This window comes from Salmo salar, chromosome ssa21 (assembly GCF_905237065.1).
Source record: "Salmo salar chromosome ssa21, Ssal_v3.1, whole genome shotgun sequence".
In the NCBI taxonomy this organism is placed as follows: domain Eukaryota; kingdom Metazoa; phylum Chordata; class Actinopteri; order Salmoniformes; family Salmonidae; genus Salmo; species Salmo salar.
Genome location: NC_059462.1, coordinates 59642436 through 59667547, shown reverse-complemented (window position 1 = coordinate 59667547; position 25112 = coordinate 59642436). Strand labels below are relative to the sequence as shown.

Sequence of the window (25112 nt, the reverse complement as noted above, 5' to 3'; positions counted from 1 at the left end):
AATGCTGAATACAACAGGCTCTAACCAATAGTGTGAAAAAGGTATTTGGTGAACAATAGGTAGGTAAAGAAATAAAACAACAGTAAAAAGAAAGGCTATAAAAGTAGCGAGGCTACATACAGTAGAGAGGCTATATGCAGTAGAGAGGCTATATGCAGTAGAGAGGCTATATGCAGTAGAGAGGCTATATGCAGTAGAGAGGCTATATACAGTAGCGAGGCTATAAAAGTAGCGAGGCTACATACAGACACCGGTTAGTCAGGCTGATTGAGGTAGTATGTAGATATGGTTAAAGTGACTATGCATATATGATGAAGAGAGAGTAGCAGTAGCATAAAAGAGGGGTTGGCGGGTGGCGGGACACAATGCAGATTGCCTGGTTAGCCAATGTGCGGGAGCACTGGTTGGTCGGCCTAATTGAGGTAGTATGTAGATTAATGTATAGTTAAAGTGACTATACATATATGAACAGAGAGTAGCAGCAGCGTTCAGGGTTACAGTGTGATTGCCTTTAAATTTCAATGTTCCCACATTAGCGGAGACTGCATTCACGGTAAATGCTGCATATGTTGGTTCAATTAGAAAGTACCTTTACATTTCTATCACGCCATCTCTAACGCTTCAGCAATACAGGTTGAATAGAGCCGTAAGTCTGAGAGACTTGCCACTGTATAGTATAACATGTCAGCTAAAATAAGGCAATGCATTTGTTCTCAATCTATTCCTTGTGTCCTTCAAGATGCTTAACATAGCCATTCAGTGTGTGAAATGATTGTTGTCTGTAAAAATAATTAATGTAGATGTGGTTGAAAGATGGATTAACCTTGAGAGGTTGTGCTCCGGGCACTTTGATTTGGTTCTGGAAATGGCTCCATGGATATTTGACTGGATGGGAATGGAATGTGACAGCACAGCTGCATGGACTCTATGAACAGACCAGTACTGTGCATACAGACAGTCTGTCTAGTTATATTATTGGGGACAGAGTCCACCCAGTCAGAGGGGGCTAGGGAGGGCTTTCAGGTCTACTCAGGAGAGGCTTCTCATTTCTCTGTACACTACGGCAAGGTAATCCATGCTTCTCACGGTACTTTCTCAATTGACTGATCTTGATGATTTATATGAAATATGTTATGTTGAATTGTGACATGTAGAACTTAAAATACCAGTATTCTAACTGCATACTAAGGTTAATGTCAGTTTGGTCTTTACATCAACAGGCTGCAGCCATGGACACTGTGAAGCCAGCGGGGTACGAGGGCCGTTATGTTCAGGGGTTCCAGTTTTACTTGAAACACTCGGAGGAACACAAGGCCATCCTTGGGTATGTCGACAAGGTTCTCCCTGGAGAGTTCACCAGGTAATGATTTATAACTCATCTAGTTTGGTTAGTACATTACTAATGATCATCTGGGATATATTTACAGTAAACTGTTCTCTTTGATTTCTGTAGAATTGGAGAGGGGAAATCCAAAATGGATGTTCTAGGTGTTGGAAGTGGTGGCGGTACGTAATTTAATCTGAGTTGCACTCAACTATTAATACTCAACTGTTTCTCCAGATTTATACCGCCACAGTGACAGCCTATATAGCCCTAGTAATACTAGTATAGAATTATACAGTTCCTCCAGTTTTATGTGGTAATAGAGCGGTGATCGGTCAAATGTGCATGCCCTCACATAATATGCAGGGAATTGTTGATTTTGCAGCACATTCTACGATCGCGTCCTGCGGTGGACTGATTATGGCTTCATGGTTATAATGCTGTGGTCTTCTAGTTAAAGTGTTATGGTATTTCAGGGGAGATGGATGCCCACATCCTGTCTATTCTACAGTCTAAACTGCCAGCCACCGCTCTTACTGCAGACATAGTGGAACCCAGCATCCACCTCACTGACAATTTCAAAGGTACTGATTTATTTCACATGTATTTATTCAGGGGCGTCACATTGAGATTGGTGTCTCTTTTGCTAGGGAGACCTGATTCTCAAAGAGCTACAGGTCAAAGAGCTACAGATTCACGTCTGCATTGTCATCTGTTCCAGGAGTTATTGTGATACCATACAGAGTCTGTGTATTTGATCATCATGCCTTTGATCAAATACTCTCACTAGATGTTTTGCCTGTTTGTCTTGTAACTGTTTTGTAGCGTTAGTGGAAAAGACTCCCAGCCTTCAGAAGATCCCGTTCTCTTGGCACACCGTGACGTGTGGAGAATATGAGAAACAGGTCAAAGACAAAAGAGAGATCAAAAGATTTGACTTCATTCACATGATTCAGGTAAACTGCTTGACTATATATACAAATGATTCAGGTAAAAAGCTTGACAATGTACAAATGATTCATGTAAACGGCTTTACTTAATACACATGATTCAGGTGAAAGGCTTGAAGTTGCTTTGGAAATACCCAGTGATCTTAACCAGCCAACAATGGCGCCGACAGAGGGCTGCCTTGCTTCTATTCCTTAGTATTTTGTTTTTTGGTCTATTATTTCTTACATTGCTACCCCAGAAAATCTTAAGTGTTATTGCATACAGCCGGGAAGAACTATTAGTTATCAGAGCGGCGTCAACTTACCAGCACAACAACCAGGAACACGACTTTCCCGAAGAGGATCCTTTGTCTGAACTACCCAGGGCATTTGAACTGATTCCAGAGGCTGACCCAAAACAACGCCGCCAGAGAAGAGGTAGACGGAGCGGTCTTCTGGTCAGACTTCGGAGGCGTGCACACCACCTACCGCTTCCGAGTATATTATTCACTAATGTCCAGTCTCTAGATAACAAGGTCGACGAAATTAGTTGCAAGAGTTTCTTTCCAGAGAGACATACTCTGTTTCACGGAACCATGGCTTTCTCGGGATATGCCGTTGGAGTCGGTACAGCCACCTGGATTCTTTGTACGTCGCGCCGACAGGAATAAACATCTCTCCGGGAAGAAGGGTGATTAACAACTCATTGCGTAATATATATATCATACCAACGAGACATTAAAAACTGTAATATCTTATGTTTCACCGAGTCGTGACTGAACAACGACATTAACAACATACAGCTGGCGGGTTAGACACTCTATCGGCATCCTCTGGTAAGACACGGGGCGGCGGCCTATGTATATTTGTAAACAACAGCTGGTGCACAATATCTAAGGAAGTCTCGAGGTTTTGCTCACCTGAGGAAGAGTATCTCATGATAACCTGTAGACCACACTATCTACCTAGAGAGTTTTCATCTGTATTTTTCATAGTTATCTACATACCACCACAGACCAATGCTGGCACTAAAATCGCACTCAATGAGCTGTATTCTGCTATAAGCAAACAGGAAAACGCTCATCCAGAGGTGGAGCTCCTAGTGGCCGGCGACTTTAATGGAGGGAAACTTAACCTCTTACATCTAGACGTTCCGCTAGCGGAACACCTGCTCCAATATCCAATGATAGGCGTGGCGCGAATTACAAATTCCTCAAAAATACAAAAACTTCAATTTTTCAAACATATGACTATTTCACAGCATTTTAAAGACAAGACTCTCCTTTATCTAACCACACTGTCCGATTTCAAAAAGGCTTTACAGCGAAAGCAAAACATTAGATTATGTCAGCAGAGTACCAAGCCAGAAATAATCAGACACCCATTTTTCAAGCTAGCATATAATGTCACAAAAACCCAGAAGACAGCTAAATGCAGCACTAACCTTTGATGATCTTCATCAGATGACACACCTAGGACATTATGTTATACAATACATGCATGTTTTGTTCAATCAAGTTCATATTTATATCAAAAAACAGCTTTTTACATTAGCATGTGACGTTCAGAACTAGCATACCCCCCGCAAACTTCCGGGGAATTTGCTAACAATTTACTAAATTACTCACGATAAACGTTCACAAAAAGCATAACAATTATTTTAACCTCTTATGGCTAGGGGGCAGTATTTTCACGGCTGGATAAAAAACGTACCCGATTTAATCTGGTTACTAATCCTACCCAGTAACTAGAATATGGATAGAAAACACCCTAAAGTTTCTAAAACTGTTTGAATGGTGTCTGTGAGTATAACAGAACTCAAATGGCAGGTCAAAACCTGAGAGATTCCTTTACAGGAAGTGGCCTGTCTGACCATTTCTGGAACTTCTTTGCCATCTATCTTTTACAAAGGATCTCTGCTCTAACGTGACACTTCCTACGTCATCCATGGGCGCTCAGAGCCCGGGAAAAACCTGAATGTCGTCATCCCAGCCCCAGGCTGAAACACATTATCGCCTTTCTCAAGTGGCTGATCAAGGGACTGTGGGCTTAGGCGCGTGACCTAACCCCGTCTTTGTGATTTTAGAAACGTTTTAGGAACGTTGGAGTGTTTTCTATCCAAAGCCAATAATTATATGCATATTCTAGTTACTGGGCAGGAGTAGTAACCAGATTAAATCGGGTACGTTTTTTATCCAGCCGTGAAAATACTGCCCCCTAGCCATAACAGGTTAAATCAGTTTTACATCATTTCTATCAGCATGTTAAAAGTGCAACCAGAGGTGAAAAAAAACTCTAGACCACCTTTACTCCACACACAGACGCGATCAAAGCTCTGCCTCGCCCTCCATTTGGCAAATCTGACCATAATTCTATCCTCCTGATTCCTGCTTACAAGCAAAAATTAAAGCAGGAAGCACCAGTGACTCGGTCTATAAAAAAGTGGTCAGATGAAGCAGATGCTAAACTACAGGACTGTTTTGCTAGCACAGACTGAAATATGTTCCAGGATTCTTCCAATGGCATTGAGGAGCACACCACATCAGTCACTGGCTTTATCAATAAGTGCATCGAGGACGTCATCCCCACTGTGACTGTACGTACATACCCCAACCAGAAGCCATGGATTACAGGCAACATTCGCACTGAGCTAAAGGGCAGAGCTGCCGCTTTCAAGGAGCGGGACTCTAACCCGGAAGCTTATAAGAAATCCCGCTATGCCCTGCGACTAACCATCAAACAGGCAAAGCATCAGTATAGGACTAAGATCGAATTGTACTACACCGGCTCAGACGCTCAGACGCTCGACAGATGTGGCAGGGCTTGCAAACTATTACAGACTACAAAGGGAAGCATAGCCGGGAGCTGCCCAGTGACACGAGCATACCAGACGTGCTAAATAACTTCTATGCTCGCTTCGAGGCAAGTAACACTGAAACACGCATGAGAGCATCATCAGTTCCAGACGACTGTGTGATCACGCTCTCCACAGCCGATGTGAGTAAAACCTTTAAACAGGTCAACATTCACAAGGCTGCAGGGCCAGACGGATTACCAGGACGTGCACTCGGAGCATGTGTTGACCAACTGGCAAGTGTCTTCACTGACATTTTCAACCTCTCCCTGTCTGAGTCTGTAATACCAACATGTTTTAAGCAGACCACCATAGTCCCTGGGCCCAAAAACACTAAGGTAACGTGCCTAAATGACTACCGACCCGTAGCACTCACATCTGTAGCCATGAAGTACTTTGAAAGGCTGGCCATGGCTCACATCAAAACCATTATCCCAGAAACCCTAGACCTACCTCAATTTGCATAAAGCACCAACAGATCCACAGATGTTGCAATCTCCATTGCGCTCCACACTGCCCTTTCCCACCTGAACAATAGGAACACCTATGTGAGAATGCTATTCATTGACTACAGCTCAGCGTTCAACACCATAGTGCCCTCAAAGCACATCACTAAGCTAAGGACCCTGGGACTAAACATCTCCCTCTGAAACTGGATCTGGGACTTCCTGATGGGCCGCCCCCAGGTGATGAGGGTAGGTAACAACACATCTGCCACGCTAATCCTCAACACAGGGGCCCCTCAAGGGTGCGTGCTCAGTCGCCTCCTGTACTCCCTGTTCACTCATGACTGCATGGCCAGGCACAACTCCAACATCATTAAGTTTGACGATGACACAACAGCCTGTTCACCAACAACAATGAGACACGGAGGAGGTCAGAGACCTGGTCGTGTGGTGCCAGGACAACAACCTCTCCCTCAATGTGATCAAGACAAAGGAGATGATCATGGACCACAGGAAAAGGAGGACCGAGCATTCCCCCATTCTCATCGACGGGGCTGTAGTGGACTAGGCTGAGAGCTTCAAGTTCCTTGGCATCCACATCACCAACAAACTAACATGGTCCAAGCACACCAAGACAGTCATGAAGAGGGCATGGCAAAACCAATTCCCTCTCAGGAGACTGAAAAGATTTGGCATGGGTCCTCAGATCCTCAAAAGGTTTTACAGCTGCATCATCGAGAGCATCCTGACGGGTTGCATCACTGCCTGGTATGGCAACTGCTCGGCCTACGACCACAAGGCCCTACAGAGGGTAGTGCGTACAGCCCAGTACATCACCGGGGCCAAGCTTCCTGCCGTCCAGGACCTCTATACCAGGCGGTGTCAGAGGAAGGCCCTAAAAATGTGTCAGACTCCAGCCACTCTAGTCATAGACTGTTCTCTCTGCTACCACACGGCAAGCGGTACCGGAGCGCCAAGTCTAGGTCCATGAGGCTTCTAAACAGCTTCTACCGCCAAGCCATAAGACTCCTGAACAGGTAATCAAATGGCTACCCAGACTATTTGCCTTGCCCCCCCCCCCTCCCCCGCTGCTACTCTCTTTTCTATGCATAGCCACTTTAATAACTCTACCGACATGTACATAATTACCTCGACATCGGTACCCCCGCACATTGACACATTGACTCTGTACCGGTACCCCCTGTATATAGCCCCGCTATTGCTATTTACTGCTGCTCTTTAATTATTTGTTATTATTATCTCTTACTTTTTGGGGGGAGGTATTTTCTTAACTACATTGTTGGTTAAGGACTTGTAAGTAAGCATTTCACTGTAACACCTGTTGTATTCGGCACGTGACAAATAACATTTGATTTGATTTATGATGTCCATCCGGTTTGATTTCTATTTGCCATATCTTTCAAACGGTGCTCTTTCACAAAAGTTCTGAACCTAACCCATATACGTTTTACGGGCACAGTATGTTTTACATTAGTTATCTTGTTGTTATTAGTCCCAACCCCTCCCGTCTATCTCTTAACACCATCCATATTGTATTTATATTTGCCATATATTTTTCAACTGTGCTGTGATGTTTCACAAATGTTCTGAACCTTTCTATTCTCATTCTTTGTACAGATTGTAAATTGAAAATAAACATTTTTTGCCAGAAGTATTATTATATTATTGATCGATTGACTATGACTTTTTAGATCGCCCAGTAGTGCTATCTGCAGGTTTAGCTCCAGGTAAATATTGCAGTTCTTCAAACATTCCTGGACCTGTGACCAAAAACAAGCTACATATGGGCAGTACCAAAACAAATGATCTAATGATTCTTACTCTTCACAGCCAAATCTGCAGAGCTGGGAAGATTGTATCCCCCATATAAATAACATTCTGCAAGAATTATGTTTAAAAATTCAAAGTTTTGAATCCGGTGTCTTTTAGCGCATCAGTTCATAAACCATGTGCAATGGAATCGGTACGTCAAAAATCTCTTCACAACTATTTTGCAATCTATATGGCACGGCTGTCAATTTTTTGGTCCTTAAATGAAACTGGTATACTTTTTTTATTTATCACAATTTTCTTCAACCAATTATGGTCTTTAATGCAGGGCTGACAGACAAGTTCCTTTATCCCCCTTCCACTTTCCTCTTCCATTTTTGCGGTAATGCTGCAATTAGTTGGTTGTAATTTTAGGTAGAGTAGACATTTCCATATGTTTTAGTTAGCTGCATGTATGACAACTCCACCAGTGGTATTTATGATATAATTTACAAAGAGTATACCTTTTTTTTAATCATTAGTATATTTGAGTTTAACCACTCTAACACTGTGTTGTATTAGTTGTTCTGGTGGATTAAAATCTAGTACAACCACTAAAGTTTTTTTGATCAATTAGTATATTTGAGTATAACCACATTTATTGTATTATTTGTTCTGTCTTTTCTGATTAAATTGAAATGGCAACCTACTTTCTATGGCTTGTTTTAAAATAGAGATATTTGGGAGATGATTTCCTTTTCAAATATCTGAAAGTGAGAGAATTGGCCACTAGTCTAAGTGGTAACAGTATTTCTCTTCCATCCTCAACCTCACATGCATCCCTATTCAACCCCATAGATGCTATACTACGTAGATGACTATCCAGGAACCATCAAGTTCTTCCACAATCTTCTGAAGGAAAACAGCAAACTGCTCATAGTTCATGAAGCAGGTTAGTATACCAGTTCAGTCACAAACTGTGTAATATACAGTAACATATAATGTACAGTAACATCTAATGTATAGTAACATCATGTATAATATACAGTAATATATAATGTATAATACAGTATAATAGCATGTAGAGTAACAATATATATTATACAGTGCAGTAACATAATGTATAGTAGACATTAACATAGCATGTATAATATACAGTACCAGTCAGAAGTTTGGACACCTACCCATTCCAGGGTTTTGCTTTATTTGTACTATTTTTCTACATTGTAGAATAATAAAGAAGCCATCAAAACTATGAAATAACACATATGGAATCATGTAGTAACCAGAAAAGTGTTAAACAAATCAATATATATTTGACATTCTTCGAAGTAGCCACCCTTTGCCTTGATGACAGCTTTGCTGTATGGCATTGAAGCTCGTCTGGAGGTTTGTTAGCACAGTGTCCAAGGAAGGACCAGAAGTATACAGAATGGTGTCGTCTGCGTAGAGGTGGATCAGAGAATCGCCCGCAGCAAGAGCGACATCATTGATATATACAGAGAAAAGAGTTGGCCTGAAAATTGAACCCTGTGGTACCCCCATAGAGACTGCCAGAGGTCCAGACAACATGCCCTCCGATTTGACACACTGAACTCTGTCTGCAAAGTATTTGGTGAACCAGGCGAGGCAGTCATTAGAAAAACCAAGGCTATTGAGTCTGCCGATAAGAATACGGTGATTGACAGAGTCGAAAGCCTTGGCCAGGTCGATGAAGACGGCTGCACAGTATTGTCTTTTATCGATGGCGGTTATGATATCGTTTAGTACCTTGAGCGTGGCTGAGGTGCACCCGTGACCAGCTTGGAAACTGGATTGCACCACGGAGAAGGTACGGTGGGATTCGAAATGGTCAGTGATCTGTTTTATTAACTTTGCTTTTGAAGACTTTAGATTGACAGGGCAGGATGGATATAGGTCTGTAACAGTTTGGGTCTAGAGTGTCTCCCCCTGTGAAGAGGGGGATGAACACGGCAGCTTTCCAATCTTTAGGGATCTCGGACGATACGAAAGAGAGGTTGAACAGGCCAGTGATAGGGGTTGCAACAATGGCGGCGGATAGTTTTAGAGAGGGTCCAGATTGTCTAGCCCAGCTGATTTGTACGGGTCCAGGTTTTGCAGCTCTTTCAGAACATCTGCTATCTGGATTTGGGTGAAGGAGAAGCTGGGGAGGCTTGGGCGAGTAGCTGCGGGTGGGGCGGAGCTGTTGTCCGGGGTTGGAGTAGCCAGGAGGAAGGCATGGCCAGCTGTTGAGAAATGCTTATTGAAATTTTCGATAATCATGGATTTATCGGTGGTGACCGTGTTACCTAGCCTCAGTGCAGTGGGCAGCTGGGAGGAGGTGCTCTTGTTCTCCATGGACTTTAGTGTCCCAAAACTTTTTGGAGTTAGAGCTACAGGATGCAAATTTCTGCTTGAAAAAGCTAGTCTTTGCTTTCCTGACTGACTGTGTGTATTGGTTCCTGACTTCCCTGAACAGTTGCATATCGCGGGGTCTATTCGATGCTATTGCAGTCCGCCACAGGATGTTTTTGTGCTGGTCAAGGGCAGTCAGATCTGGAGTGAACCAAGGGCTATATCTGTTCTTAGTTCTGGCTTTTTTTGAACGGGACATGCTTGTCTAAGATGGTGAGGAAATTACTTTTAAAGAATGACCAGGCATCCTCGACTGACGGGATGAGGTCAATATACTTCCAGGATACGCGGGCCAGGTCGATTAGAAAGGCCTGCTCACAGAGGTGTTTTAGGGAGCGTTTGACAGGGATGAGGGGTGGTCGTTTGACCGCAGTCCCATAGCGGATACAGGCAATGAGGCAGTGATCGCTGAGATCTTGGTTGAAAACAGCAGAGGTGTATTTGGAGGGCAAGTTGGTCAGCATAATGTCTGAGGGTGACCATGTTTACGGATTTAGGGTTGTACCTGGTGGGTTCCTTGATGATTTGTGTGAGATTGAGAGCATCTAGCTTAGACAGTACAGTAACGTATAATACATAATATACTGTAACGTATAATATACAGTAACATTTAATGTAACCTATACAATAGTAACAATGTATGATATACAGCACATTAACATAAAACGTATAATATACAGTAGTAACACAATTGATAATGTACAGTAACATGTGATATATAATGTACAGTGCATTATCATATAATGTACAGTAACAAAATGTACAATGTACTGTAACATATAATTCATTATACAGTAACATCTAATGTATAACATGCAGTACAGTAACTTGTAATGTATAATATACAGTAACATACTAATATATATATATATATATATATATATATATATATATATGGTTAGGGTATATACACACACACACAATACAGCAACATATAATGTATAATTTTCAGTACAGTAACATAATGTATAATATACAATACAGTAACATAATGTATAATATACAATACAGTAACATAATGTATAATATTCAATACAGTAACATGGGCTACAGACTCTTTAGCAGGGTAGTAACCTATAGTATTGGTTGCAGATTTATACAAATGTTCTGGGGTTTGTACAGATGGTTATAAATATTAAAATATATCCTCCATTATTTCACTGTTCTCTATCATACTATTTCCAGCTGGCAGCGGCTGGGACACCCTGTGGAAGACCTACAGGAAAGAGCTCTGCACCAAGTCCATCTCTGACTACCTGTCTGCTGGAGACATCAAGGTTCATCTGGAGCGGCTGGAGCTTCAGTATGACGAGCACCTCATCCCTAACACCCTGGACATCACAGACTGCTTCACTACTGGGGATGAGATGGGAGAGCTGCTGCTGGACTTCATGACAGAGCAGGACCACTTCCACCAGTCTCTGACCCCTGACCTTAGAGCAAGCATCCTGGACCTTCTCCGGAACCGATGTAGCACAGAGAAAGAGGGCAGGATACTGTTCGACTGCAGCATGAGTTGTCTCCTGGTTTACTCCTGAACCATGTGTGGTGTTTAATGAGAGTGCCGAGAGTCATACGAAGAGATCTACTGTACACAGTATATGGCTCTGAGTTTGTCTAAGTGGCTATAGTGCACTTTGTAGCAAAGGCTATACCTATATATCTTCTGCAATACAACATGTTGGTTTTCTATCTGCAAACCAAATAGTTTTTCAGTGTTTTCAATAAAAGTGTCCTCTCATTCTCTCAAATATCATGCTCTATTTTGTTACAAATATCAGAAACACGCCAAGGCCAGTAGATGGAGCCATTAGTCCACATAGCAGGTCAGTAGATGAAGCCATTTGGTCTAGATAGCAAGGGAAAGGGAGATACCTAGTCAGTTGTATAACTGAATGCCTTCAACTGAAATATGTCTTCCACATTAAACCTAACCAATCTGAATCAGAGAGGTACGAGGGGCTGCCTTAATCGACATCCTTGTCTTCGGGGGCCGGGGAACAGCTGGTCAGTAGATGGAGCCATTAGTCCAGATAACTGTCAAGGAGATGGAGCCATTAGTTCAGATAGCAGGTCAGTAGATAGAGCCATTAGTCCAGATAGCAGGTCAGTAGATAGAGCCATTAGTCCAGATAGCAGGTCAGTAGATGGAGCCATTAGTCCAGATAGCAGGTCAGTAGATGGAGCCATTAGTCCAGATAGCAGGTCAGTAGATGGAGCCATTAGTCCAGATAGCAGGTCAGTAGATGGAGCCATTAGTCCAGATAGCAGGTCAGTAGATGGAGCCATTAGTCCAGATAGCAGGTCAATAGATGGAGACATCAGTTCAGATAGCAGGTCAGTAGATGGAGACATTAGTCCAGATAGCTGGTCAGTAGATGGAGCCATTAGTCCAGATAGCAGGTCAGTAGATGGAGCCATTAGTCCAGATAGCAGGTCAGTAGATGGAGCCATTAGTCCAGATAGCAGGTCAGTAGATGGAGCCATTAGTCCAGATAGCAGGTCAGTAGATGGAGCCATTAGTCCAGATAGCAGGTCAGTAGATGGAGCCATTAGTCCAGATAGCAGGTCAGTAGATGGAGCCATTAGTCCAGATAGCAGGTCAGTAGATGGAGCCATTAGTCCAGATAGCAGGTCAGTAGATGGAGACATTAGTCCAGATAGCAGGTCAGTAGATGGAGACATTAGTCCAGATAGCAGGTCAGTAGATGGAGACATCAGTTCAGATAGCAGGTCAGTAGATGGAGCCATTAGTCCAGATAGCTGGTCAGTAGATGGAGCCATTAGTCCAGATAGCAGGTCAGTAGATGGAGCCATTAGTCCAGATAGCAGGTCAGTAGATGGAGCCATTAGTCCAGATAGCAGGTCAGTAGATGGAGCCATTAGTCCAGATAGCAGGCCAGTAGACCGAGCCATTAGTCCAGATAGCTGGTCAGTAGATGGAGCCATTAGTCCAGATAGCTGGTCAGTAGATGGAGCCATTAGTCCAGATAGCAGGTCAGTAGATAGAGCCATTAGTCCAGATAGCAGGTCAGTAGATGGAGCCATTAGTCCAGATAGCAGGTCAGTAGATGGAGCCATTAGTCCAGATAGCAGGTCAGTAGATGGAGCCATTAGTCCAGATAGCAGGTCAGTAGATGGAGCCATTACTAAAAGATAATAGGCCAGTAGATGGAGTCATTAGTCCAGACAGCAGTATTGGCTCTTCTACAGTTGTGGCCAAAAGTTTTGAGAATGACAGAAATATTAATTTTCACAAAGTCTGCTGCCTCAGTTTGTATAATGGCAATTTGCATATACTCTAGAATGTTATGAAGAGTGATCAGATGAATTGCAATTAATTGCAAAGTCCCTTTTTGCCATGCAAATGAACTGAATCCCCCAAAAACATTTCCACTGCATTTCAGCCCTGCCACAAAAGGACCAGCTGACATGTCAGTGATTCTCTCGTTAAACACAGGTGTGAGTGTTAACGAGGACAAGGCTGGAGAACACTCTGTCATGCTGATTGAGTTCGAATAACAGACTGGAAGCTTCAAAAGGAGGGTGGTGCTTGGAATCATTGTTCTTCCTCTGTCAAACATGGTTACCTGCAAGGAAACACGTGCCGTCATCATTGCTTTGCACAAAATGGGCTTCACAGGCAAGGATATTGCTGCCAGTAAGACTGCACCTGAATCAACCATTTATCGGATCATCAAGAACATCAAGCAGTTCAATTGTTGCGAAGAAGGCTTCAGGGCGCCCAAGAAAGTCAAGCAAGCGCCAGGACCGTCTCCTAAAGTTGATTCAGCTGCGGGATCGGGGCACCACCAGTACAGAGCTTGCTCAGGAATGGCAGCAGACAGGTGTGAGTGCATCTGCACGCACAGTGAGGCGAAGACTTTTGGAGGATGGCCTGGTGTCAAGAAGGGCAGCAAAGAAGCCACTTCTCTCCAGGAAAAACATCAGGGACAGACTGATATTCTGCAAAAGGTACAGGGATTGGACTGCTGAGGACTGGGGTAAAGTCATTTTCTCTGATGAATCCCCTTTTCCGATTGTTTGGGGCGTCCGGAAAAAAGCTTGTCCGGAGAAGACAAGGTGAGCGCTACCATCATTCCTGTGTCATGCCAACAGTAAAGCATCCTGAGACCATTCATGTGTGGGGTTGCTTCTCAGCCAAGGGAGTGGGCTCACTCACAATTTTGCCTAAGAACACAGCCATGAATAAAGAATGGTACCAACACATCCTCCGAGAGCAACTTCTCCCAACCATCCAGGAACGGTTTGGTGATGAACAATGCTTTTTCCAGCATGATGGAGCACCTTGCCATAAGGCAAAAGTGATAACTAAGTGGCTCGGGGAACAAAACATCGATATTTTGGGTCCATGGCCAGGAATCTCCCCAGACCTTAATCCCATTGAGAACTTGTGGTCAATCCTCAAGAGGCCGGTGGACAAACAAAAACCCACAAATTCTGACAAATTCTGACAAACTCCAAGCATTGATTATTTAAGAATGGGCTGCCATCAGTCAGGATGTGGCCCAGAAGTTAATTGACAGCATGCCAGGGCGGATTGCAGAGGTCTTGAAAAAGAAGGGTCAACACTGCAAATATTGACTCTTTGCATTAACTTCATGTAATTGTTAATAAAAGCCTTTGACACTTATGAAATGCTTGTAATTAGACTTCAGTATTCCATAGTAACATCTGACAAAAATATCTAAAGACACTGAGGCAGCAGACTTTGTGAAAATTAATATTTGTGTCATTCTCAAAACTTTTGGCCACGACTGTACATGCTCACATCTGCCCCTGAACACGGCAGTTAACCCACTGTTCCTAGGCCGTCATTGAAAATACAAATTTGTTCTTATCTGACTTGACTAGTTAAATAAAGGTAAAATAAAACATCATGACCACCAGCTGATGATACTGCAGTTTCTACTATCTCTTATGGCACTTAATGTGTCTAATACTCTCAGTAACCTAATGTAGCAGGCATAGAAAGACACCTGAGTGGAGTTCCCGCTTCCTTTTTTCAATGGGAATGAAGTTATGTTGAAAATACTGGAAAAGCGGATGTTAGCGCTTTCTTGCGACTCCTCAAAGGCTATAATCGCAGAAACATTCAAAAAAAGTGGTTATAGCAAACATTCAAACAGTCATAGAATAATATTATGTTGATCAGTTATTGGGTTCTATTATCCTGAGCTGATCATTAGACTAGTAGAGGTCATGTCACTGTTGTCATGTTAAACACCCGGAGGAAATGGTTTAATATTTGGAATCGCTTTTTATCTTGGTTAATAGAGAATTAGTAGTAATTAAAGATTGAATCGAACTTTTAACTCAATTTACTGTCAAATGTTGTACGTACATGTAGGCTAATACATCTGAACTTCATCTGTTATATATACTACAGCATAACTCCATCTGTTATATGGACTACAGTATAACTCCATCTGTTATATATACTACAGTATAACGCCATCTGTTATATGTACTACAGTATAACTCCATCTGTTATATATACTACAGTATAACTCCATCTGTTATATATACTACAGTATAACTCCATCTGTTATATATACTACAGTATAACTCCATCTGTTATATGGACTACAGCATAACTCCATCTGTTATATGGACTACAGTATAACTCCATCTGTTATATATACTACAGTATAACTCCATCTGTTATATGTACTACAGGATAACTCCATCTGTTATATATACTACAGTATAACTCCATCTGTTATATATACTACAGTATAACTCCATCTGTTATATATACTACAGTATAACTCCATCTGTTATATGTACTACAGTATAACTCTATCTGGTATATGTACTACAGTATAACTCCATCTGTTATATGTACTACAGTATAACTCCATCTGTTATATGTACTACAGTATAACTCTATCTGGTATATGTACTACAGTATAACTCCATCTGTTATATGTACTACATCTGTTATATATACTACAGCATAACTCCATCTGTTATATGTACTACAGCATAACTCCATCTGTTATATGTACTACAGCATAACTCCATCTGTTATATGTACTACAGCATAACTCCATCTGTTATATGTACTACAGCATAACTACATCTGTTATATGTACTACAGCATAACTCCATCTGTTATATGTACTACAGTATAACTCCATCTGTTATATGTACTACATCTGTTATATATACTACAGTATAACTACATCTGTTATATATACTACAGTATAACTCCATCTGTTTTATGTACTACAGTATAACTCCATCTGTTATATGTACTACATCTGTTATATATACTACAGCATAACTCCATCTGTTATATGGACTACAGTATAACTCCATCTGTTATATGGACTACAGTATAACTCCATCTGTTATATGTACTACATCTGTTATATATACTACAGCATAACTCCATCTGTTATATGGACTACAGTATAACTCCATCTGTTATATGTACTACAGTATAACTCCATCTGTTATATGTACTACATCTGTTATATATACTACAGTATAACTCCATCTGTTATATGGACTACATCTGTTATATGTACTACAACATAACTCCATCTGGTATATATACTACAGCATAACTACATCTGTTATATGTACTACAGCATAACTCCATCTGTTATATGTACTACAGTATAACTCCATCTGTTATATGTACTACATCTGTTATATATACTACAGTATAACTACATCTGTTATATATACTACAGTATAACTCCATCTGTTATATGTACTACAGTATAACTCCATCTGTTATATGTACTACATCTGTTATATATACTACAGTATAACTCCATCTGTTATATATACTACAGCATAACTCCAGCTGTTATATGTACTACAGGATAACTCCAACTGTTATGTGTACTACAGATATCATATGTACTTCAGTATAACTACATCTGTTATACTTACTACAGTATAACTCCATCTGTTATATGTACTACATCTGTTATATATACTACAGTATAACTTCATCTGTTATATGGACTACAGGATAACTCCATCTGTTATATGTACTACAGGATAACTCCATCTGTTATATGTACTACATCTGTTATATATACTACATCTGTTATATATACTACAGTATAACTTCATCTGTTATATGTACTACAGGATAACTCCATCTGTTATATGTACTACAGGATAACTCCATCTGTTATATGTACTACATCTGTTATATATACTACAGTATAACTTCATCTGTTATATGTACTACAGTATAACTCCATCTGTTATATGGACTACAGTATAACTCCATCTGTTATATGTACTACAGGATAACTCCATCTGTTATATGTACTACAGCATAACTCCATCTGTTATATGGACTACAGTATAACTCCATCTGTTATATGTACTACATCTGTTATATGTACTACAGTATAACTCCATCTGTTATATGTACTACAGCATAACTCCATCTGTTATATGTACTACAGTATAACTCCATCTGTTATATATACTACATCTGTTATATATACTACAGTATAACTCCATCTGTTATATGTACTACATCTGTTATATATACTACAGCATAACTCCATCTGTTATATGGACTAAAGTATAACTCCATCTGTTATATGTACTACAGTATAACTCCATCTGTTATATGGACTACATCTGTTATATGTACTACAACATAACTCCATCTGGTATATATACTACAGCATAACTACATCTGTTATATGTACTACAGCATAACTCCATCTGTTATATGTACTACAGTATAACTCCATCTGTTATATGTACTACATCTGTTATATATACTACAGTATAACTACATCTGTTATATATACTACAGTATAACTCCATCTGTTATATGTACTACAGTATAACTCCATCTGTTATATGTACTACATCTGTTATATATACTACAGCATAACTCCATCTGTTATATGGACTACAGTATAACTCCATCTGTTATATGTACTACAGTATAACTCCATCTGTTATATGTACTACATCTGTTATATATACTACAGCATAACTCCATCTGTTATATGGACTACAGTATAACTCCATCTGTTATATGGACTACAGTATAACTCCATCTGTTATATGTACTACATCTGTTATATATACTACAGTATAACTCCATCTGTTATATGTACTACAGTATAACTCCATCTGTTATATATACTACAGCATAACTCCATCTGTTATATGTACTACAGCTGTTATATATACTACAGTATAACTCCATCTGTTATATGGACTACAGCTGTTATATATACTACAGTATAACTCCATCTGTTATATATACTACAACATAACTCCATCTGTTATATGTACGACAGTATAACTACATCTGTTATGTGTACTACAACATAACTCCATCTGTTATATGTACTACAACATAACTCCATCTGTTATATGTACTACAGTATAACTCCATCTGTTATATGTACTACAACATAACTCCATCTGTTATATGTACTACAGTATAACTCCATCTGTTATATATACTACAGCTTAACTCCATCTGTTATATGTACTACAGTATAACTACATCTGTTATGTGTACTACAGTATAACTACAGCTGTTATATGGACTACAGTATAACTACATCTGTTATATGTACTACAGCATAACTCCATCTGTTATATGTACTACAGTATAACTACATCTGTTATATGGACTACAGTATAACTACATCTGTTATGTGTACTACAGCTGTTGAGTACTACAGTATTACTCCAACTGTTGTACCCACACGTATTGTCTGCATCCCAACTCCACCCTGCAGTAAGGCCCTTGTCTTGTCTCTGTCTTTCAGTCTCTAGTACATGTCTTCTGGCTGATCGTTTTCCTCATTAGCTTTAATATTCCATTAATTGAAATTCATTATAATTATTGTCTTGGCGTCTTCCCCTGTGATGTCATTGGGCTAGCAGCACCTGCTCATGTCCATTACCCAGATTCCTCGCTAGGATTCCATTACCCAGGGTCCTCGTTGGGGGAAAACCATCAGGAAGTGACAGAGCATTTGTCAACCAGATAATAAACCTCAAGGAGGCATGGTAATGTTCGAATGCTCTTCAGACAAAACTAGACACACATCTTACTCAATACAATGTTACTTACACAAACCTCATACAGAATATAATGTTCTTTAGACACAACTCATACAGAATATAATGTTCTTTATAACCTGGGTGGTTCGAACCCTGCATGCCGATTGGCTGACATCTGTGGTATATCAGACCATATACCACAGGTATGACAAAACATTTATTTTTACTCTTCTAATTACATTGGTAACCAGTTTATAATAGCAGTAAGGCACCTCGGGGGTTTGTGGTATATTGTCCAATATGCCACGGCTAAGGGCCGCCACGGCTAAGGGCCGCCACGGCTACCACACCCCCTTGGGTCTAATTGCTTAATTATGCACAATTCATACAGAATTAAATGTTCTTTAGACACGCCTCATACAGAATATAATGTTCTTTAGACACAAATCATACACAATATCATTTTAGGTGGAAACTAAAATAAATCCACGGGGGAAAAAACACCTTTATAAAGAGAGACGTCAATTCATTTTCTATTCCACATGGGTTAATTTCATTGAAATGACGTGGAAACAACATTGATTCAACCAGTGTGGGCCCAGTTGAATGCATCTATCATCACATTCCCAGACTAACGGAAGAGGGCCTACTATTCCTAATGTGATGTGTAGATTGGATAAATTAGGCTAATAATATAACTGACTCACTGTTCGCAAAAATACTGTTCTGCTTTTCTTCTCCTTTCCACACATCCTGTAGCCCCAGCTAGAGGGACATTATTTATCAGGATCCCCCAAAAATGTGGCCTCATGCAAGTCTACAACACTTCACTCTCCATGATTGGAGACAATCTGTAATACCATGCTGACACTGACTAACTGAAGGCAACCATGTAATGGAGGCCTATGAAAAGGGGAGACATATTATAGGCTATGACGTCCATCTAGCCTGGAGGAAAAAATTATTGTAAAAAAATAAATAAAAAATACTTTCCAGGAGAACGAACTCACACACTGATAAAGACAGTGAATATGCTCACTCACCCGGGATATGGCCGATGTCTTACGCTATAGGCCTAGTGCCGATAAGATAGACTACTGTTCTTTCAAAAGCCTATTGATAGCCAAACTAAAGACAGGTTAGAGGTTTTCTTTGTCTCCTCTCTCTTGTGTTTTTCCAGCTATTGTGTTGTTAAACTTTGCGATAGACTATTGAGATGCTTTTCACTGACAGCCGCAGATCAACAATCAGATATTTGAAATGCTGCGTGCGCTAGCCCAAATTTAAAGGAAGCTAATGATACTCTGTGGCTAAATCATGTGTAGTGTTTTGAAGGATTTTATTTAGTTTTGTATAGACAGGAGTAGTCTAATTACAGTATATCATTTTGTCAAGTTCAAATCAATTTGCGCTGCCTATGATCCAGTTCATATCTTGATCCATGATGGTATGGGATTGAATATCTTTTTATAATTCTAAATAAATCATATTTCCGACTTCTGAGAATCTAATTCATAAAATAAAACAAGTTATAGGAAAAAATAACACATTAAGAAATATTTAATGTGTCTGAAAGCAATGATAAACGTCTTGAGGCAGACATGTATTTCAAGCTAGTATCAGATGCTCATTGCATCACTACAGACATCCGAGTGTGAGCACTGAGGGGCATTGGACACATCATCATCAGCCTCTTCATCATTGTCCTCTTCATCATCATCTTGTTCATCACGTTCCATGGTATTATGGTGTTCTCCACGTAGGGAAACACTGGGTTCTATCACCACCAGAAACAGACTGGGTAGAACTGGGTTCTATGACCACAATAAAAAAAAAATAATGTCTTCCAATCTTTACTAACGACATTGCTACTGGCTTTGAGTAAAGCCAGAGTGTCTATGTATGCGGATGACTCAACACTATACATGTCAGCTACTACAGCGACTGAAATGACTGCAACACTTAACAAAGAGCTGCAGTCAGTTTCAGAATGGGTGGCAAGGAATAACTGTGTCCTAAATATCTCCAAACCTAAAAGCATTGTATTTGGGAGAAAATCATTCACTAAACCGTAAACCTCAACTAAATCTTCTAATGAATAATTTGGAAATTGAGCAAGTTGAGGAGACTAAACTGCTTGGAGTAACCCTGGATTGTAAACTGTCATGGTCAAAACATATTGATACAACAGTAGCTAAGATGGGGAGAAGTCTGTCTATAATAAAGCGCTGCTCTGCCTTCTTCACAACACTATCAACAAGGCAGGTCCTACAGGCCCTAGTTTCTACCTTCTTAACAACACTATCAACAAGGCAGGCCCTAGTTTCTACCTTCTTAACAACACTATCAACAAGGCAGGTCCTACAGGCCCTAGTTTCTACCTTCTTAACAGCACTATCAACAAGGCAGGTCCTACATGCTCTAGTTTCTACCTTCTTAACAACACTATCAACAAGGCAGGTCCTACAGGCCCTAGTTTCTACCTTCTTAACAACACTATCAACAAGGCAGGTCCTACAGGCCCTAGTTTCTACCTTCTTAACCTGTTATGGCTAGGGGGCAGTATTTTCACGGCTGGATAAAAAACGTACCCGATTTAATCTGGTTACCACTCCTACCCAGTAACTAGAATATGCATATACTTATTACATATGGATAGAAAACACCCTAAAGTTTCTAAAACTGTTTGAATGGTGTCTGTGAGTATAACAGAACTCATTTGGCAGGCAAAAACCTGACAAGGTTTCAGGCAGGAAGTGGCCTGTCTGACAAGGTGTCGTTCTTCTTGTCTCTGTTTATTGAAGAGTGAGGATCTTAGCTGTCTCGTGACACTTCCTATGGCTGCCATAGGGTCTCAGAAGGCGGTAAAAAGCTGAATCGTGGCTTTGCAGGCTCTGGCTGAAAAAAAGTAGCGCGTTTGGGTAGTGGCTGGTTACAGTACTGTGAGACTCAGGCTCGTGCCCGCGTCGACCGAAAGCTTTGTTTACTTTCCTCTGTTTAGCTAAAAGGAGATTCCCGGTCGGAATATTATCGCTTTTTTACGAGAAAAATGGCATAAAAATGGATTTTAAACAGCGGTTGACATGCTTCGAAGTACGGTAATGGAATATTTAGATTTTTTTGTCACGAATTGCGCCATGCGCGCGACCCTGATTTACCATTTCAGATAGTGTCTGGGACGCACGAACAAAACGCCGCTATTCGGATATAACGATGGATTATTTTGGACCAAACCAACATTTGTTATTGAAGTAGCAGTCCTGGGAGTGCATTCTGACGAAGACAACAAAAGGTAATCAAACTTTTATAATAGTAAACCTGATATTGGTGAGTGCTAAACTTGCCGGGTGTCTAAATAGCTAGCCCGTGATGCCTGGGCTATGTACTTAGAATATTGCAAAATGTGCTTTCACCAAAAAGCTATTTTAAAATCGGACATATCGAGTGCATAGAGGAGTTCTGTATCTATAATTCTTAAAATAATTGTTATGCTTTTTGTGAACGTTTATCGTGAGTAATTTAGTAAATTCTTAGTGAATTCGCCAGAAGTTTGCGGGGGGTATGCTAGTTCTGAACGTCACATGCTAATGTAAAAAGCTGGTTTTTGATATAAATATGAACTTGATTGAACAAAACATGCATGTATTGTATAACATAATGTCCTAGGTGTGTCATCTGATGAAGATCATCAAAGGTTAGTGCTGCATTTAGCTGTCTTCTGGGTTTTTGTGACATTATATGCTAGCTTGAAAAATGGGTGTCTGATTATTTCTGGCTGGGTACTCTGCTGACATAATCTAATGTTTTGCTTTCGCTGTAAAGCCTTTTTGAAATCGGACAGTGTGGTTAGATTAACCTGTTGGGGCTAGGGGGCAGTATTTTCACGGCTGGATAAAAAAACGTACCCGATTTAATCTGGTTACTAATCCTACCCAGTAACTAGAATATGCATATACTTATTATATATGGATAGAAAACACCCTAAAGTTTCTAAAACTGTTTGAATGGTGTCTGTGAGTATAACAGAACTCATTTGGCAGGCAAAACCCTGAGACAGATTCTGACAGGAAGTGGATACCTGATGTGTTGAATTACCTTTAAGCCTATGCCATTGAAACACACAGGGGCTTATTAATGTTTTGGCACTTCCTATTGCTTCCACTAGATGTCACCAGCCTTTACAAAGTGTTTTGAGTCTTCTACTGTGAGATCTGACCGAACAAGAGCCTTGGAACGGTGATGGCCGATTAGACTCTGGCGCGAGGTCATGTTGGGTACCCTCGTTCCAATACGTTTTAAAAGAGAATGCATTCGTCCACCTTGAATATTATTCATGTTCTGGTTAAAAAAGGCACTAATGATTTATGCTATACAACGTTTGACATGTTTGAACGAACGTAAATATATTTTTTCCCCTCGTTCATGAAGTGAAGTCCGGCGGGCTTAGATCATGTGCTAACAACACGGAGCTTTTTGGACATAAATGATTAGCTTTTTTGAACAAAACTACATTCGTTATGGACCTGGGATTCCTGGAAGTGACATCTGATGAAGAGAATCAAAGGTAATGGATTATTTACATAGTATTTTCGATTTTAGATCTCCCCAACATGACGTCTAGTCTGTATAGCAAAGCATATTTTTCTGGGCGCAGTGCTCAGATTATTGCAAAGTGTGATTTCCCAGTAAGGTTATTTTTAAATCTGGCAAGTCGATTGCGTTCAAGAGATGTAAATCTATAATTCTTTAAATGACAATATAATATTTTACCAATGTTTTGTAATATTAATTATTTAATTTGTTGTGCTGACTTGACTGCCGGTTATTGGAGGGAAACGATTTCCTGAACATCAACGCCATAGTAAAACGCTGTTTTTGGATATAAATATGAACTTGATAGAACTAAAAATGCATGTATTGTCTAACATAATGTCCTAGGAGTGTCATCTGATGGAGATTGTCAAAGGTTAGTGCATCATTTTAGCTGGTTTTATGGTTTTGGTGACGCCTGTCTTTGAATTGACAAAACATTACACACAGCTATTGTCAATGTACTCTCCTAACATAATCTAACTTTATGCTTTCGCCGTAAAACCTTTTTGAAATCGGACAACGTGGTTAGATTAAGGAGATGTTTATCTTTCAAAGGGTGTAAGATAGTTGTATGTTTGAAAAATTTGAATTTTGACATTTATTTGGTTTCAAATTTGCCGCTCTTGAAATGCACCTGCTGTTGATAGGGTGCACCACGGGTGGCACGCTAGCGTCCCACATAGCCCCAAGAGGTTAACGAGAGTCTTGTCTTTAAAATGGTGTAAAATAGTCATATGTTTGAGAAATTGAAGTAATAGCATTTCTAAGGTATTTGAATAACGCGCCACAGGATTCCACTGGCTGTTACGTAGGTGGGACGATTTCGTCCCGCCGACCCTAGAGAGGTTAACAGCACTATCAACAAGGCAGGTCCTACAGGCCCTAGTTTCTACCTTCTTAACAACACTATCAACAAGGCAGGTCCTACAGGCCCTAGTTCTGTCGCACCTAGACTACTGTTCAGTCGTGTGGTCAGGTGCCACAAAGGGATTAAGGAAAAATTGCAATATGCTCAGAACAGGGCAGCACAGCTGGCCCTTGGATTTACACAGAGAGCTAATATTAATAATATGCATGCCAATCTCTCTTGGCTCAAAGTGGAGGAGAGATTGACTTCATCATTATGTCATGACGTGACCCTTTTTGGGTATAGCTAGTGGCTTCCTCCTCTCTTCTACACCCAGGTTCTGTTATCTCAAGTCGTAAATTCCTGGAGGAGACTCTCTCCCTCTGGCCATGCAGAAAGAGACACAGAGAGAACAAAGGATTTCAGATGGCGAACTCCTAAATCCTCAAAATGGGGATTTGATACAAAATATCCACTTGTGAGAAGGTGGCAATGGTCCGTGGACACTTAAGGGATGGGTATAACGAGTGTCCTTCATTTGGTGACCTCAGAGAGGACAGGAAACACATGTAACTATATCTCTGAATATGTACATTTCCCAATTATGGGGTTTGCATCTTATTCTTGTATAAAATGAATGAGTAAAGATGAAACGATTTGTGAAATGATGTAAGGTCATGTTAAAACTTTAATGAAAGAGGATTGTATTCCCTTTAAAGTTTAACTAAGTCATTGGCCCGCCCCCGTGAGCACAGACATGATCTGGCATCATAGACCCGCCTTTTCTATTGTTATTAATAAAACCCCCTCCTGAGGAAATCCTCTTCAGACCACGAGTGCCTCGGTGTAAGCTGAGGTGGCACAGGTTTGAGTTTAGACTAAGCAAACCCACAGTGTG

At 40.5% G+C, this 25112-nt stretch overlaps 1 protein-coding gene across 3 annotated transcripts; it reads left to right on the top strand.

Moving 5' to 3' along the window:
• The first annotated feature begins 494 nt into the window (after window positions 1-494).
• On the top strand, window positions 495-11489 carry hnmt (histamine N-methyltransferase). 3 transcript variants are annotated; one of them, XM_045704342.1, is made up of 7 exons: window positions 495-1068; window positions 1221-1360; window positions 1454-1506; window positions 1801-1908; window positions 2150-2280; window positions 8182-8275; window positions 10924-11489. In XM_045704342.1, exons 1-7 carry the CDS (start codon window positions 919-921, stop codon window positions 11274-11276), a joined length of 1029 nt encoding a protein of 342 aa, XP_045560298.1. In that variant the 5' UTR covers window positions 495-918; the 3' UTR covers window positions 11277-11489.
• Window positions 11490-25112: the final 13623 nt, after the last annotated feature.

Coding starts and splice junctions, on each gene's coding strand:
- hnmt (XM_045704342.1), top strand. CDS start 919: ATGGACTCTATGAACAGACCAGTACTGTGCATACAGACAGTCTGTCTA. Junction 1,069..1,220: donor TCTCTGTACACTACGGCAAG/GTAATCCATGCT, acceptor TTACATCAACAG/GCTGCAGCCATGGACACTGT. Junction 1,507..1,800: donor AGGTGTTGGAAGTGGTGGCG/GTACGTAATTTA, acceptor ATGGTATTTCAG/GGGAGATGGATGCCCACATC.